This window comes from Phoxinus phoxinus (assembly GCF_949152265.1).
Source record: "Phoxinus phoxinus genome assembly, chromosome: 1".
Classification (NCBI taxonomy): Eukaryota; Metazoa; Chordata; class Actinopteri; order Cypriniformes; family Leuciscidae; genus Phoxinus; species Phoxinus phoxinus.
The window spans coordinates 22,325,260-22,343,114 of record NC_136876.1 but is presented as its reverse complement, the minus strand read 5'-3'; the positions used below and the strand labels follow the sequence as shown (position 1 = coordinate 22,343,114).

Genomic DNA, 17,855 nt, shown 5'->3' with positions numbered 1-17,855 from the left:
TCATCTTAGCACTGATGTATGCGCCTCATGAGGTTATAGTAACACGACCTGATAACACGATGGACAAGGACAAAGGCAACATTTCTTCATGTTAACATCTCACTACTCTCAGTTGTTGAAGAAAACATCTTGTGCGCTACTAGAGCAAACATATAGTAGTGGCTCCCTTGAAAGGTTGCTGAGGTGCCTTAGTGGGCCCCGGACCCCTGGATGAGAACCACTGTGCTACATTGCTCTAAGAAGTGTTGATTTTATTTACATTTATAGAATTATTGTTAATATATGACCCTGGACCACAAAACCAGTCATAAGGGTCAATTTATATATATGTAGTTTATATATAATCTGAAAGCTGAATACATAAGATTTCCATTGATGTATGGTTTGTTAGGATATGACAATATTTGGCCGAGATACAAGATTTGAATATCTGGAATCTGAGGGTGCAAAAATCACCTTTAAGTTGTCCGGTAGGAAATTTACAAAATATTTTCATGGAACATGATTTTTTGCTTAAAAGAAAAATCTATCGTTTTGACCCATACACTGTATTGTTGGCTATTCCCACTAATGTACCCGTATGACTTATGACTAGTTTTGTAGTCCAGGGTCACATATGGAAATAATCCAACTTGATTCAAATGCTTTAAAAAAAAAAAAAAATTGTCCCCTCAATAATTATTACATATATTGAACAGCACAGTACTGAAACCTTCTGGAATCACAAAATCAATCATGGTTACAGTTTGCATGAAATGAAAATTCACCTAATTTCTTGCATTCATCTGCCACTAATTTTAAGTGCAACGGCCCACCTCAAAATCCAATCACCATCTGATGTATAGAACCAAGTCCCCGCCCTACATTTGATATTTTTCAGTGATCCGTTACACTCACAAAAATGTAAGAAAAAGCTGTTGCTATAATCTGATATAGTGGATATTGACTACACTGACTGAACAAACAGACCATATCTCTTGCAAAATAGAAATATGGACAGCGAATCAAAGATCATATGCGAAAGTTAAATCAGTTTTGTGTGCAGTGTGAACATAACCTTCTGGTGTGGTCACATTAGTGAAATTTCATGTGCAAAAGAAGGTCCATTACCCATTATCAACAGCGTAGAAATGTATGGAGCACAGCTCGAACAGTATTGACTTCAAACCAACCAGCTTTCTGTTGGTCAGCACGGAAAAGCTTGTTCTAAATTACATACAAACACCAACATAATCATGACTCATCAACTGGTTTTTCAATGTATGTGGGAGAAAGCCCTTTATTAATCATTTCTTTCTACAAAGAACGGGAAGAAAATACAAGAGACATCATAGACGTTAAAAATGGAACCAGATAAGGAAAAACAACATTTGTGCAATTTAGTCTCTGTATAAATTAATTTAGGATCAAGGGCCGTTGAGGAAAAGAGTGCAGACGACTTCTTGTTCTTTCATTTGATTTTAAGCCTTTGGTCCAGCACTTGACATGTTTAGAAGTCAGGACGGTCCTTCTTCAGCTTGCTGTAGTCCATGTTCACCGTGTAGAACTTGAAATGGGAAAACAGAAAAGTGAGAATACAAAATAGGCAGGTTAACATTATGCACTCCGCAAAATCCATTAACTCAGCAGCCTGTGTATGTATTGAACTTGAACTCTACTCCACATCAAATACACATTAAGACACAAGCTTGATTAGATTTGTACTAACTAACAGCACACATAAAATGAGCTTATGAAGCGCTTAATGAATTAAACTCATTAAGATCTTAGATTAGGTCCTGATACGGTCCTTCAGTCACATCTTTTAATAGGATCCCCTTAGGCGCTCCAACAACAATGGCGTGTTTAAGTGTTTTACTAATACCACATATGCTGGTCAGTTAGATTTCAAACTCAAAATTACGGTCGCTTACTGGATGCTAAACATCTCGAAAAGTGCTTTATCATCACATTAAATAGAATGTTCTGAATCAAAACAAGAAGCTTTACCAATTACCACAGATTACAACTTAAGACTCGTCCCCTCAGCTCATTAAAACCAAGCCAAAATCGTGTTCAAGGTAATGCGGTTACAATGCAAGTCTATTCCAGAAGCTCTAAATGTAGAAATGCACAGTTCAATGTTTTTAAAACAATTATAATAATTCTTCAGTACAAAAATGTGCTGTAAAGCTCCAAAACATATTTAGAAGGTTCACCCTTTAGCAGGTAAACTTGTGTCATGTTAACATGGTTGAGTTTCTAATGTTTATCCTAATATAATGCAGGGCTCTACAGTGTGACAAAATTACATGTACGACTGTGAAAACAATATTTAGATGCAACGATGTGACCTGATCGAAGCTCATGAATAGTTGTATACAGGCTCCAAAATAAACACTTGGTAAGAACCAAATCCAAATAAAAATAGCAAAGGCTGCAATTTGATGTAATGTACTTTATAATGTATATTTATTTTTTATATTATTATTGCATAGTCATATTGAATGGATTTTCCTAAAAACAGTCGTGGCTCGCACTAGGTTCCTGAATTGTCTTTATTGATTTCAGTTTTCTCATGCCTAGTTGTGAATGTTATATTGTGGCATATAAACATTACGGCCACTTTAAAAAAATGTATAAGTTGAGCCCTGCAGTGGCTCATTTCATAGGCTTCCATTTAAAGTGCTTTACTGTGAATGCAAATCATTTTCTTATTTTCTGTGGTATTCAAGAGAACTCCACATATGCTGTCGAAAGAAACACATGGGGAGTGTGGACGACAGAGCATCCTGACAATTGAGGTTAAATGATCATGGCGCATGCATCTCACCTTGTACTGATCAGTGGGCGCCATTTTATTCCAGGGCTCTGGGTTGTTCTTTCTGTCCCAGCTGTGGATATGAAGCAAATGAGTGCACAAATAAACAAGGCATGCATGATAAAACTAAACAGAAGAGTTGACATGAACATCTGAACAGCACTGTTCTCTCACAATTGATTTGGGTCAATGTATGAAAAATCACAAGTTACTGTCGCATTGCGCAGCATCAGCTTAAGGCTGTCTTCACTTGATGCGACAAAGCAACTGTTGCAAATCCATTTGCTCTTTGTGTCAGAAGTAGCGCGAGGGCTTGAGGTACGTCAGAGATAGATTGGGGCATCTGCTTATTGTCGAGAATCTGTCGTGACGCATCGAGTGTAGACGGAATCACTGATTATAATGGGTTCTATTTATGGCTGGGCGATATGTCCTAAAAAAAAAAAAATCTCTGATTTTTTCACAAATTCGATTTACGATTTAAATCGATTTATCGCCCAGCCTTAATTATACGCTATACTGAAGAGGGGGAGAAAAAAAATCTAAAAAAAATAGAAAATATGAATCGATTTGACCTACCAACTCGATTTTTAAATCAAATCGATTTTTTCCCCAGCCCTAGTTCTATTTGCTTTTGTTGTGTTGCGCCACTCACGTCTGGTGTAGACATGGTGTTAGATCTTAAAAGCAATTGTTCTATAATTAAAAAAAGGAATGAGGCCTTTCAGTTATGTTTTTGTATCCGTTGTGAGAGACAGGTGATTAAGGGACTTGTATCTTCTGTAGAACAACAGATGCTTACCAGACATCTGGGTTACGCAAGGCCAGGCGAGCCAGATATGACAGAGACATGGTGCATCCTCCGCCAATGAAAATAAACAGTGGGATCAGCTATGGTGAGAGATGAACAAAAAACAAAACAAAAAATATATAAAGCAACTGTGACTTTAAGTCAAATGACTTGAAAGTGATGCATTAAACTTTGAAATTATGGATGATGACCATCTAATGTCTGGTGGTTCGCAACTGGGTTTGGCTTCAGGATGCCAATTTTACATCATATATCAGTTAACAACCCTACAATTCACTTATTGTACAAAACTAAAATGTACAAAGCCATATTATAGACCTCCAGGTGAGAACCACAGATCTAGATTAGGCTATACAGTAATGACTGACATTACTGTAAAATTGTTCACAAATGTTGCTTCATGGCAACACAAAAGCCTAAATAACAATGTATTGTTAAATATTATATTTATATTCAGAGTTTCTCTGCTTCAAAACTTTACAAGAAAATGTCTTCATTCTTCAGAAACTGTAAGAGTGGTTAGGATATTGTTCCTGGTAAAAAAAAAAAAAAGCCAAGTATACTTGTAGCCAGACTAATTATCAGTATACTTCAAGTGTGTTAATGATTAGGTAACTTGAAGTGTGCCATTTTGAACTAAGTATTTTTTACTAAATTTTAGTTATTCAATTGTAGTAAAGCATAGCTTTAAGTGTATTTTTGTGTACTAAATTGGAACAACTTTAAGTATATTTAGTATATATATTTAATAAGTGCAATTATTTTAAAGTGTGTTAAAAGTTGTATTGTGAAAATAGGTTAAAGCATGATGCTAATATACTTTTAATATATTTAAAGATGGTAACATTTTTGTTAGTATGTTTGCAATCAACTATTAAAAAAGGGAATATATTTCAAATACAATAAAGTATAGATTACTTACAGCCAAGATTTAAAAACATCAGTCATTAAAATATAGGGTCGACTGACAAAAAATAATACTAAGTAAATGGCTCTAATAGTTTAAAAGTGAAAGTATTTTTAGGCCCCACTTGTCAGTCTGTCCTCAGTTTAACACGCTCGTCCTTGAGCTCCGGATAGCAAGTGCGGTCATGTGACACGCAGGCCTCCCGTGACACATACAACTAAACTCGCTTCAATGGCATTTAATTTCAAGCTAGTTTAAGGTTCATCTAATTATTCACATAAAGATTCGCAATAAACATGCGTCTAGTCCATTACAATGGGAAAATGTGTTGTTTACTTGTGACGGTCTTGACTTAGTTTGTTTTACACGTTAGTTGTTGGAACTCAACATGAACATTTTGTGAGCATTTTACAATATATTTATTTGATGTATATTTTATACCCGATTAAAAACTTATTCTGGACTTAATGTTATTAATTTAATATACACTCCAATATTTGAAATAGTACGAAAGTACATGTATAAGTTAATATTAATTAAATAAAATATAACCTCATTGACCTTTTTTATTACCACAATTCCTGACAGTCGTTTTCATTAATTTATTTTATTTAGACTGCACCTAAAAACGAAAGACGTTATATCCGATCAAATATTTTATAACTGACATTTCCCTGAATTTTTATTGTTCTAATAATTTCCATTCCTTTTCCAGACCTGGGGACCACAATTTTAAAATTCCTGGTATTTCCAGGATTTGCCGTGTATTATAAAAACACATTTAAGGATTAATTTGTGTTTATTCAGCGGTGTAAATATCTAAACTAGTGGCAAGTCTAGCATTCCGTAGCAGGGACGCTAACAGGCTAGCGACAACATATCCACAACTCGCTCTTGCCATCGTCTATTACAGAATAACTCGTCCTGAAATTATAATTCACTTACGGCAGGGTGGCTTCTGAGTTGCCGGCTGACCGTGCTCAGCATTATGATTGATGAGATGATTTCACTTCTCCCAAATGTACACAAATAAAGGAATTGAACGTGGCCCGTTCGAAAGCTCTGGCAGGATCGCTTCAGCACTGAGATAGGATACGGTCCGCGGGGGTCTTATTGAGTTTGCCTGATTTGTTATTTTATTTTTAGATAAACGTTGCCATCTCATTTAATTTAGTAAATACGTATTACAGTGTAATCATTAAAATGTTAACCAAATAATGATAATAAAAATGATAAATAAATGATAATATGATTATATGCTGAGGAATTTTGTAAAGGCGATGCTGTGGATACCCATTCGAAGGCGCGGTACTGGGTTCTTACTGGTCGCTGAATCTGATCTGATCTGGGGTCAGTTTGCGAGTTCGCACGAACACTGTTGATTTTAGATATCTGATCCCACGTCAGAAAGAACATTTAAGGACTTGAGACTAGAAGGTCGTTCTAGGTCGTAATTGTGTTTTATATTATTACTAATGAGAAATATAATTTTAAATGGGCAAATATCACGCATACATTTTTCTCTTTGTCATACAATAGATATTATCAGAACAGTTTTAATATCTATAGTTTTTAAACTTGTTCTCTCCCCTACTGCACTTTTAACCGAGTTGCTAATTTAAGACAATAAATTAGTTGTGTTGTTATGTCAAATTTTACCTCAAAGTTGAAAGATAATTTAAAAAAATGAAGGTTAGGCTACTGATGAAACGAGGTTAAATAAAATGTTTTGTTTTTTTTAAATAAAGCTTTATAGCCTATTTGCGTTGTGGAATTATTATTTTCATGACAATTAAGCACATTTCCCTATTTAAATATACACAGACAACAGACTGTAGCCTACTGATTGCAAATGATAGGCATTTACGAAATTGATTTGAACAGAAATATAGATTTGTAAACATTAATCCTCATCAATATATGAAAAAAATGTATGCTAAGTTATGGTAAGTTTTTAATTTGAAATCATTTTACGTTTATGTATTGCATAAACCGAAATAGGTTTGTGTATTGCAATATAATACAATCTTTCATTGCATAAAGCTATTTTAATTGCAATTCTAAAGTCAACGATAGATGTTGACCTTCCAAAATACTCCATAATATAATTAGGCCTACATGATGATACGTTTATATCACATCCATGGACTGACTGGTAATAGACACTTTTCCTGAAAAGGCAGCACTGTCACATATTTCTGTACCTTCCTCTGAACTGGCACAACTTTCAGAACCATCATCCAGATTTCGCTTCTTTATATTCACGGCATGCGTTAACAAAACCACCTTTAAAATTCCCATTTAACATAGCCTAAAAGTGCTCATCTAAAACGAGCATGATATTAAAATAACAGAGAGAAAGAGAAAAAGGAGAAAAGCACTTCATCATCGTTTTAGCCAGGACAGCCTCAGGGCAGCTTGTTCAAACGGTGAGTGTGGAAATGTAGTTTTGCTGCGCTGCCAGTTCTCTTCTGTGGGCTCTTTTAATCAGATTGCCTTCCTGACATCCGGCCGTGTTTGTTTCCCTCCAATTTCATTTTCTGCTTTGAATTGCACATTAACCTTTCCTCGGAGTTCCTGCTAAGCAAACGGCGACTGTTCTCCATTGCGATCACGATTATGAGAGGTTCTCGTCAGGTGCATTTCATCCAGTTTAACTGCATCTTCAGCGCCATTCAAGTCAATGCGTTCTCGACGCCACTGATGTGTTTTGTAACTATCAACCGCAACAAGACGTGCACTTTAAAAGGTGCGATTGAAAACACAAACCCCTTCATGTCCAGGGTGTGTGTTTAATGTCATTTGGTTGTTTTTCTCTCCCCAAACAGAGCAAGAACATGATGCTGGCAGACACGAGCAGCGTTTTTGGCAGACGTTCCCCGATGACAGCTGGTCAACAGCATCTTCTTTGCAACCTGATTGAGTTTCCCTTTTATTTAAACACCCGTTATTATTACAAACAGATCCCTTGGCACTAGAGATGCTGAGTAGAATGAATCTATAAAATTCCATTTTTATTCGGACACACGGATGCATTATAATGCAGATGATTCTTTTGTAAAAAAAAAAGTCAACTTTCTAAACATTTGCTTTGCTGACTTCAAAACAAGACATGAGACGCATTAATATAAATATGACATCTGGTATGAAAAAGCCATGTTTTGACAAATAATTCATCTATACAGCTGTTTGTGCAGAACATACACAACTTAAACACCACGCACACACACACACACACACACACACGCACGCACGCACGCACGCACGCACATCCTGGGGAATGCAATGACAATAATCAGTCGTTTAACAGAATTCAGCACCTAAATTAAGGCAGAACCCACATTTCTGAAATGACTTGGAGATATATATATATATATAAATGTGTCAAAAGTAGGAATTCTAGTAAGAAGTAAGAAAAGATTCTGTGGTTGCCCCGCTGGAGGGAGTCTTCCAGGAAGTAGGCTACAATCAGCGTGTGCATTTTTTTAGACTACAGTTTTAAATATGATCTTTCCCTTTATCCAACCTTTCTCTTTTTGATTTCGCCTTATGAGCGTGACATATAATGATTAGGTACAGATATTTGCACTGTCCCTCTGTTACCATTGATTCCATTTTGAGAAGATGATGGGTTAAATATATCCAATTATTTAATGTTCAGAACATCAACAATATTTTGAGGGCTAAAAACATCATCTCTGAAGTACACCAATGATGGAATTAGTGTTGTAAAGTGTTTAGAGAATAAATGTCTATGTCTCAAGTGTTCAAATGCAGGCATACATGTACGCACGCACACACACTCACTCACTCTCACACACTCTCTCACACACACAGGGTTTCAGTCTTCAGTGTGTCGTCTTCTTAGGAGACTTTCCAAATTTGGCATCCAGTCCAAGGCCTGAAAGACAGAGCAGAGTCATGGTTGAGCTTATTATATATCTGCTCATTGTGGCCATCCAGCTCTGGACTGATTATTAGTACCGGTACTGTTAAACACAGAACTCAACTTTAACAAGCTTAGATCTACCTGACCAGTAAAAAAATCTAGGCGATGGTGTTTGATCAAAAACGTTATGCTTAATTTTTTCAAATTCATTTTGTAAACAAATATAAAAATGTACCCATGTTTGAACTTAATTTTATAAAAAAAACATTTTTTAAATCAACTAAAATACATATTTAATATTTATTAATTATATACACTACCGTTCAAAAGTTTGAGGTCAGTAAGATTAAAAATAAATAAATACTTTTGTTCAGCAAGGAAGCATTAAACTGATCAAACTTTTGATAAAAGACTGTTACGTTGTTACAAAAGATTTCGGTTTAAAACAAACGCTGTTCTTTAGAACTTTCTATTCATCAAAAAATCCTGAAATTTTTTATCTCTGTTTCCACAAAAATATTAAGCAGCCCAACTGATTCCAACATTGATAATAAAAATGTTTCTTAAAGCTGCAGTCCGTCGTTTTTCCTCTTTGTCGCCATCTCTGTTAGAAATCTGCAATTGCAGTTATTCGCGGAATTATTAACTGTGCGTGGGTAGTAAATCGGCATGAAACAGCGCGGATGAACACAATGTATTGAGGCTGCCGCGTCGCTGTGGATACTGTAACGTTACTGTCATCAGCAATCTCGGAGTATACTTTTTGAAAGTGTCAACATTACAATTTTCATCGAAAAATGTCATCTGAACAAGTAAGTAACATTCACTTTTGTTCTGACCAAATTCGGGGGGTGGGGGGAAGCATTGCAGTACGTTAGCTATATCATTCTGATTAATTCTAACGATTGCTTATATCACATCAAAACGTGAAAAATATATTTTTTCTGTAGCCAATCTGAAGTCCGAAGTCTTTGGGTTTTACAACTGGTGAATCTCCAGTTGTCACTGGTGATTGTCGCTTTAAACTTTCGGGATCCGCCATACCAAGTGCTAAGCTAAATCTCCACCTCCATCATCCACACACACGCTAGCCGGGGACTCCTTCTCTATGTGTACAGAAGTGACGTAATGACGCAAAGACATGCTCGAAATTCCCGCGGAAATCCACCAGTACCACTGGAATTAAAATCATTATTACATGCTTACCGTTTTGAATCGAGGTAAGGCAAGCAGATCGTTTTGAACACTGGCTGGTTAAGTTTTTTTTTTTAAATGTCTTTTTTGATATTTTTAAACCCAAAAAAGTGCCGGACTGCAGCTTTTCTTAAGCATCAAATCAGAATGATTTCTGAAGGGTCATGTGACACTGAAGACTGGAGCAATGATGCTGGAGTAAAAATGCAGCTTTACCATCACATGAATAAATTACATTTTAAAATGTATTACAATATTTAAAAAATTCACAATATTACTGTTTTTACTTTATTTTTGATCAAATAAATGCAGTTAGAGCCGCACAATTCTGGATAAACTGAGAATCACCATTTATTTGTTTTCAAATAGAGATTGATTGTGATTCTAAACAAATTAACATGTAGGATAATTTACTAGAGGTTGAAAAAAATGTTAATTGCTGCAGTCTATTTAAAAATGATTAATTGATCTTTTAACAATTAATCCCAGCCAGTGAGCATTAGAGACTTCTTTCAAAAACAAACTTTTAAACGGTAGTGTATTATTAATCATTTTATATAGTTTTATGGAAATAATCAATATAAGACAAATAAGAGTTTCACTCACCAAGGAAGACGAGGATGGTGCCAAACCACTGCAAAGTGCTGATGACGTTCCCAAAGAGCAGCACTGATCCCAGGATGGTGAAGAACTTCCGTGTCGTAGTGATGATGGAACATGTGAGCGGCCCAAAGTACACCACAGTCATGAAGATGAATGTCTAGGGTAAGAAAGAGGAGAACAAATGTTTAAACCCTGGATTATCAACTATTATTTACTATTTCTATTTTGGTGTGTGAATGAATAAATGATGGTGCTGTTCTTTTGTATGTAAACCCACCTGTCCAAGAGCGCTAGTGATACCGAACAGGAGGATATTATAGATGATGGCAGGATGGCGGTCAGTAAATGTCAAAAACTCCCACACCTCCCCGCTCCACAGCACAGCTATGCAGAAAGAAAGAGTGAGCATGAGATGTATTTTTAGTAGATTGTATGCATATATGTATGAGTGTATATATATATATAAGATATAGCCATAATGAGGTTGGCAAATAACTTTACTCTCCAAAGCCCATTTTTACTTGCATTTGGACTTGATGAGTGTTAATTCTGGACTCTGTATCATTTTGCATTTGCCTAGTTAAAAGAGAAACTTGACAAAAACTATTCATTATTTCTGATAACTTCAGAGAGCACCACAGGACAGCTCTGGTTTCATAATGAGTGGTTTGTTAGGAAGGAAGTTTGCTGCATGTGTGATGAGATTAAAGATTAAAAGTGAGGAACAGATGCCTTTCAGAGCTGAGGCAGACCGACTGAACAGCTGCTGGAGATCAGCAGGGTTGCTTCTGTCAACCCTGAAATAATGACAACACTAGGACTAATAGAGCCAGAGCTCCCCCTGCTGGAGGAAGATGTACTGACAATGAGCTCTGGTCTGATGGAAATACTAGTGTATGATTTATAAACCATGAAGACATCCACTTAATACAAAAAACTAGGAAGGGTATTAAAATCATTTGCTCTGAAAGGGTTTAAAAAGGTGTATGAGGCAACAAAATTTCAACCAAACTATCATTGTTGCCAACTTATTCGATTCTAAATGTTTAAGCCAAGACATAAAATAAAGTGAAAAAAAAGAACACACACCGAAAAACAATGATATTTAATCTGTCTAATTTATAAGAACCAACATGACAAAATGTTTTTTGTTGTTGTCTTTTTTAGTCACCAAAGCTGCATTTGTTTGATCAGAAATGCAGTAATATTGCATATAGTAATAAAAGAGTAATATTGTTATTACAATTTAAAGTAACTATTTTCAATTCATATATTTTAAAATGTCATTTATTCCTGTGATGTCAAATTATTACTCCAGTCTTCAGTGTCACATGATCCTCCAGAATCATTCAAATGTGTTGATTTGCTGCTCAAGGAACTTTTCTTATTATTTATGTTGAAAATGGTTGTGCTGCTTAGTATTTTCCCCAAGATTATTTGATAACAAACAGGTCAAAAGAACATAATTTATTAGAAAAGATTTTGTAACATTATAAATGTCTTTATTGTCATTTTGACCAATTGAATGCAATTAATACAACTATTAGTTTCATATGAAATTCTTACTGATCCCAAACTTCCATAAACAATTTTGAGCGTTGACACAAATTAATAAATAAAATCCATTCTTTTTTTATTGATTCATTTGAATCATGAAATCTAATTTAGATGTTTAAACCTCATTATCAAAAATGACTTACAGTATGTCTTAATCTGACACAAACAAATTATGTAACAAGGATAAATTCATCTGACACAGTAAACCTAATGGCCAAAAACGATTTTACTCTCATTAAAATCAGAGTAATATTCGTCTTTTATTGCCCAGATATATCACCCAGACCGAGGGGTCAGTATTAATAACATGTTCCTATAAATCCAAGTAACAAATATTTCTTCTATTGTCTTTTATCTTTAATAACTAGTACCTTCACAAGCAAAGTACCAATGTTCCTATAATTGATCAGGACCCTCTTTTTAACAACTCACCTACTCCCAGGACCAGTGTGGACCACATGTTAACATTCAGCATCATGTGATTGGCTCCCGTCTGGAAGCGCGCCCTCATGTGGTCCTGAGATACACCTGTCAGCCCATCCAGAGTCAGAGAGAGCAGCTACGACCAAAGAAACACACATCAGATCATCTTCACACAGAGGACTAGAATGCTATACAGAGCCGATTAAAACAGAGCCCAACCAGCAGCATCTCTCCAAAGCCAAATGTGTGATCATCTGATGCGCTGGAGCCTTTGTTGGGTTTGTAGAGGAAGAGGGCGACCCCAGCGACGATTAGAAACACACACAGATACTTCGCCATGGGATATTTCTTCCTCAGGATTGTGACACCCAGAATCATCACTGTGGAACCAGAAGGATACACGCACAATGAGTGACCAATGCCATCAATCTGCAGAGGTTTCTATTGTGTGGCTAAGAAAAATGTGCATGAAACAAAGAGAATATAAGCCAAAAAATATGGCCATATGGGAATATACGCGCTTTCTTTTAACATTTTAAATTGTGCACTCTAAAAAAAAAAATACATCCAGATGAGATGAAAATGACAGCTACCTTAGCCCAAAAAGTTTTTGGACACTGAAGTCTCTTACCTGGAATTGGTTTACAGGATTTTCCCAACACCTAGAAGGAAGAAAGACTCATGAGCATGATGTTGTGAGGGAGAGAAAGAGCGATATGAGAGTAAAGAGCTGCTACCTGTGTGGGGTAGTTGACATACTGCAGGGCAGAGTTACTGGACACCATGGCGCCCAGGTAAGACAGAGAACACAAGCCATAGAGCCAGCTTCTCGTGTGGTCCTGCTTTGAGCGTTCAAAAACCTGAATTACTACAAACATAACAGAGAGAATGCAGAATTACTTCCAAGTGTAATTCAAACCCATGCAGCAACACATACAGGCAAAAAGTGGTGCCATAATGTGACAACCTATTTATTACGTAAAGCACCGTCACAACATATGATCTCCAAAACATTCTATCAGAACATGCAAACAAAGGTTTGACTCACAGAGTCTGGCGAAAGCAGCGTTGATGATGCACTGGATGAAGACTAGAGTGGTGGCGTAACGAAACTTCTCCTTCTTCCCCGCGTGAGTGTAGTCCCCTCGCGTGCTGGACGAAAAAGAAGACAGAGGTATTGTGGGATTGAAGGGAACAGCTGTTTGGAATACTTAAAGATCACTGGCGGTATAAATAACCAACAGTGGCTGGGGAAGAAACTGTTGTTTACCTCAGTGACTAATTTTAGCGCTTGATAAAACTTTTTTTTTTTTTAAGTCTTCATGACATTGAGAGGTCAACTCATCTGAGAGGTTTTGAAATGTACTGTGTAGATGTAAAATGGTTAAAAGCATAGCAAAATAATTTGAAAAGAAATCCACCACTTATTTACATAATTACTTATTTACATATTTTACATTATTGACAAACTAGATCACCCCAGGAATCAAAAGGAAAAGTTCTCACCCCCGGTTTCACAGACAAGGTTTAAGTCTAGTCCCAGACTAAAATGCATGTTTGAGCTGTTTTAACTGGAAGCAACTTGCACTGACAGATCTTAATATGTCAGTGTCATTGTTGTGTTTCAAGATTCACACCAGTGATGTTTTGATTTCTAAGGCATGTTTATAAAAGCTACGGATTTGAGGAGTTTTGTGGTTTCAATTTTTTTTAAAAAAGTAACAAATCCTTCCCTCACAGGTCAATTTGACCCCACACATAGAAACAAAAACAAAAAATGCCCAAATTCAAACTAAAAATGCTATAACTTTACCAAATAAATATTTTATAATGTCTACATGTGTATCTGAATGCATACTGAACCTAACTGACTTTAGGACCCAGCAGAACAGCTCATTTGCTCCATATAGAGCTATAAGCATATATAGTATAAAAGATGGACACAGTGACCCCATAGACTTCAACGGAGAAAAGTGAAGTCAATTAGAAGCACTCCCTTCCTGATGGCTGGGCGTAGTGCGCAGGCTCAAACTGAGCTTGACGACGTAGATGTGATGTGAGCAACCTGTCTTTAAGTAGCTGTGCCGAGAGAAATCTGAATCATTCCCTTCCGAATCTCGCAGAGACGGAAAGCGTGAGTATTAGCTGTCCATGAGCTAGCAGCAGATCAACTTTATCACTCTCTATGGGCTTCTCCCTTGACTTTATGCCTCCACGTCCACCTGAGCTTCTCCGCCTGTCTATACGGTAATTTCTCGACTGTGCGACAGAGTTGAGTGGTTATGATGCAATCGTTAGGCCATTTTTACTAAAACGGCTTCTACGGGGCCATAACGTAAGATACAAGGTAATGGAGCCTTTTATACATTGTCGTGTTTCTTTAGAAATAAATAATGGACAAATGGAGTCTTTAAACGCCTCAGATGTAAAGTTATTCGCTGTCAAAGTGACGCAAAAATGAATGGGAGTCAATGGAATGCTAACAGCAGATGATGTTCTGCTACAATGGCGGCGCCGGGGGAGGCTTCAGTTTCCGGCGGATGGATTACCCCCTTGCTATAAGGCCATCTAGTGGCAAGAGTCATAACATCTCATGTTATATTATTTTTTCCACAAGAGGTCGGCAAAGACACCCAATGTAAGATATTTTGAGCTGAATTAAAAGGGTTATGCATGAAATTGTGAATTGAATTTAAGTTGAAAGAATGTGAGGAATGTGCTTAAATTTAGGGATAGACTGATACCAGTATCCATATCTGGCCTGATACTGAGCTCATGTACTCGTACTCATAAAAATACTCCGATACCAACAACCGATACCAGGCAGCGTGTGTACAGTGATTGTGTCCAGACAAAGAAACACTTACAACAGAGAGTATAATTATGGGGATAAAAAAATAAGGCTGTTGAACTGTTACCTGATTTATGTATAACGAGTGGTTACAGGATGTTTGCAGGCCAAGAAGATTCATGAACGCAAACATCCAAAGCGCACGCCCTGAAAACCAGCGTCTCAGACAGCGCGCGAATACTGAATTGAATTGCCTTTACACGTCTTGCGCGGACGAATTCACACAAAATTATGTAAAAACGCGTGTCTTGGCGAGTATCCTAGTAAACAAAGTCGGTTATATCTCAAGTGAACGTAGACAGTACCGGTATATTCAAATGGGATCTGTGCGTTCAGTCTTAAAGGGACAGCAGTTTAATAAATCTGCTGCTGTGTTTTAATGTTAATCAAACAAAGGACTGCTCTCTTGACTAAATAGTAGCCTTTTGTAACTTTACAAAAAGATCCATCTATATTTAATTTATACAGTAATGAACATGCAGTGTTTTTTCACATTTGATTACTTTATTCAAATTTCTGTACCTGTTAGATCTACCTGAAAAACTGTAAAAACACAGTTTATTTAATTTGTAGTCTTTCTTTTTTCTATTGTATTTATTTGTGCTTTTTGTAATTCGATTATTTGTTCTTATAATAGTACTGACTGCTTACTTGTCTTTAATAATGTTTTAAATTCACATTAATTAGCCTGTTAGGTTTTTGTTGTAGTACGTAGATATAATATATCAATGTTATTATATATTCCTATCAAAATTAGAATAAAGAATAGGCCCTATGCACAGCTGCACTACTTCCTGAACTTAAGCAGGGTTCTTTGTTTCCTGTCTGCCAGGATTGGCCAAACTGATTAATCCAGGTGTGTCTGATTATTGTTGTTGGTCAGACACACCTGGTTTAATCAGTTTGGCCAATCCTGGCAGACAGAAAAAACAAAGAACCCTGCTTAAGTTCAGGAAGTAGTGCAGCTGTGCATAGGGCCTATTGATATTTCACTGGTGTCTAAACATTTGCACCACTGACCGAATCCTCAGCACTGGGCCCTGCTGGAGTGTGCTGTACTACTAAATGAAAGATTAAATATGATAGCAATAAAATGACAGTGAAAGTAACAGAATCTCTTACAATGCATTTTAGCAGGCTTAATTAAGCATGAAAATAACTGAAGGAAATATATAGCCTATTTCTCTACAACTTTAAAACTAATGTGATTAAAAAAAAATTTGGTTTCTCTACCAATACATTTAAAAATGACAAATGCAGTGAAAATATAGGTATCGGCGAGTACCAAAAATGAAAGTACCGGTATCAAACTCGTTCTGGAAAAAGGTGGTATCGGTGCATCCCTACTTAAATTACTATTATTCATTATTATTGATAAAATCTAGTAATTTAAAGGTAAAAAAAAAAAAAAAAAAAATCTCCACAAAAAAAAGAGTTTATTTGCTTTAATTACAACAGATGGGCCAGAAGCACATCAGCTTAGATTAGAAGAGCCTTCATATATTGTCTTGGACAAAGGTGAGCCTTGGAGTCAAAAAGGTTGAGAGCCACTGGTTTAAAAAAAATCCATTTTAAAAGAGCTTGCCACATATATATAGTGACCAATAAAACAACTGTCTGCGATAAATCATAGCTCTTTCTCTGAAAGAGGCTGACAAGAGAGCTGTCACCAGGCTTTACCATAGTATACTATTCTGTCATATACTGTAAGAATACAGAGAGGGACAACAAGCAAGGTGAAATAGCTAAAGGGTCATTTCCACTCTCTACCTGTACTTGCAACCACATGGTCAAAGACTAGGCCTACTTGCAGTGCAATAATAGCGACTAATGATTAAACGGTGTATCCTATTTGATAGTAGGCTCTTCAAATGCAATGCTGTTTCTTACTCACATTGTCTCCTGCAGTATTCCATAGTAAAAGTAGCACACGAACACCCCGCAGAAGCAGACGATGAACCGGATCCGTTCGTTCTGCCAGAGAGACGGTTTGCTCGTTGCCTTCCCGGCGGCCATGCTATCGTCCAGGAGTCTCGGTATGGACACGGACACAGCTCCGCTCCCCGTACCCCGTGCCCCTGCGTCCCGATCCACTCTACCGTCAATCGGTAGCCCGACTCTAGATCCCCCTCTTCTCTTTACTGATGATGAGGCTTTCCTTCCTCTGATATTGCATCTAACGTTACAGTCTTAAAGCCTCTTACAATAACAACGATATAACACTACCAGTCGTGATGCTAGGTTTCAGTTTATTTACAGATCAGTAACTAACGTTAACTGTTAATGTCTGTAGCGCGCTAGCTGTGACCAAACAACCGCATCCTGAAAATGAGTGAGTGAATGCGGTTAAAAATGCGGTTTTTGTTTCTAGATATTGCCCCAAAAGCTTAACTAATGTTGTATTTGAGGCGTTAAGTTATTGGTCTGTTATTGACATGTAGTGATAATTATTGCTGGGGCAGTCTCTAATAAATGTTTTCATTTGACGCGTCAAATGACTCTGCAGGAGAAGGACCCGAGGAAATTCGTGGAATCTGCTGATTCGCCTGTAATTATAAAGATTTAAAATAGCGTTTTAAGCCAAGTACATGACGTTATTTACTCAACCGCGGTGACTTCCCTCCCATCATGGGGCTTTCCGCTCAATCTTTGTTTTTGTTCATAATTGTACAAAAAGTTGACTGCTACTTTAATTTAGGCATTATAGACAACTCCCTATAAAAAAAAATCTGTGGGGCCTTTCTTGAAAATAAGCAGTTAGGATTTTACGTAGTGGGATGTGTATTACTTCAATTGGTCCAAATAAGCAAAAGCTGACGA

The 17,855-nt window shown here is 36.7% G+C and overlaps 2 protein-coding genes across 2 annotated transcripts; both read right to left on the bottom strand.

Moving 5' to 3' along the window:
• Window positions 1-1,248: 1,248 nt before the first annotated feature.
• Window positions 1,249-5,865, bottom strand: ndufa4a (NDUFA4 mitochondrial complex associated a). The gene is made up of 4 exons (XM_079609403.1): window positions 5,464-5,865; window positions 3,603-3,691; window positions 2,813-2,873; window positions 1,249-1,546 (listed from the first exon to the last, which is right to left on the bottom strand). The coding sequence occupies exons 1-4, from the start codon at window positions 5,503-5,505 to the stop codon at window positions 1,490-1,492; spliced, it is 249 nt and encodes an 82-aa protein (XP_079465529.1). The 5' UTR covers window positions 5,506-5,865; the 3' UTR covers window positions 1,249-1,489.
• A 1,646-nt stretch (window positions 5,866-7,511) lies between these two features.
• slc35b1 (solute carrier family 35 member B1) lies at window positions 7,512-17,809 on the bottom strand. The gene is made up of 9 exons (XM_079609390.1): window positions 16,930-17,809; window positions 13,233-13,336; window positions 12,922-13,052; window positions 12,816-12,846; window positions 12,404-12,564; window positions 12,194-12,320; window positions 10,482-10,588; window positions 10,208-10,361; window positions 7,512-8,419 (listed from the first exon to the last, which is right to left on the bottom strand). Exons 1-9 carry the CDS (start codon window positions 17,049-17,051, stop codon window positions 8,367-8,369), a joined length of 990 nt encoding a protein of 329 aa, XP_079465516.1. The 5' UTR covers window positions 17,052-17,809; the 3' UTR covers window positions 7,512-8,366.
• Window positions 17,810-17,855: the final 46 nt, after the last annotated feature.

What these genes read in the sequence shown, in the direction of transcription:
- ndufa4a (XM_079609403.1), bottom strand. Translation starts at nt 5,505, where the DNA reads ATGCTGAGCACGGTCAGCCGGCAACTCAGAAGCCACCCTGCC. An exon ending in AACTCAGAAGCCACCCTGCC is followed by an intron (nt 3,692 to 5,463) that starts GTAAGTGAATTA and finishes CTCTCACCATAG; the next exon opens with CTGATCCCACTGTTTATTTT. An exon ending in CGCCCACTGATCAGTACAAG is followed by an intron (nt 1,547 to 2,812) that starts GTGAGATGCATG and finishes TCCCATTTCAAG; the next exon opens with TTCTACACGGTGAACATGGA.
- slc35b1 (XM_079609390.1), bottom strand. Translation starts at nt 17,051, where the DNA reads ATGGCCGCCGGGAAGGCAACGAGCAAACCGTCTCTCTGGCAGAACGAA. An exon ending in GGAATACTGCAGGAGACAAT is followed by an intron (nt 13,337 to 16,929) that starts GTGAGTAAGAAA and finishes TTTTTCGTCCAG; the next exon opens with CACGCGAGGGGACTACACTC. An exon ending in CGCTGCTTTCGCCAGACTCT is followed by an intron (nt 13,053 to 13,232) that starts GTGAGTCAAACC and finishes TTATGTTTGTAG; the next exon opens with TAATTCAGGTTTTTGAACGC.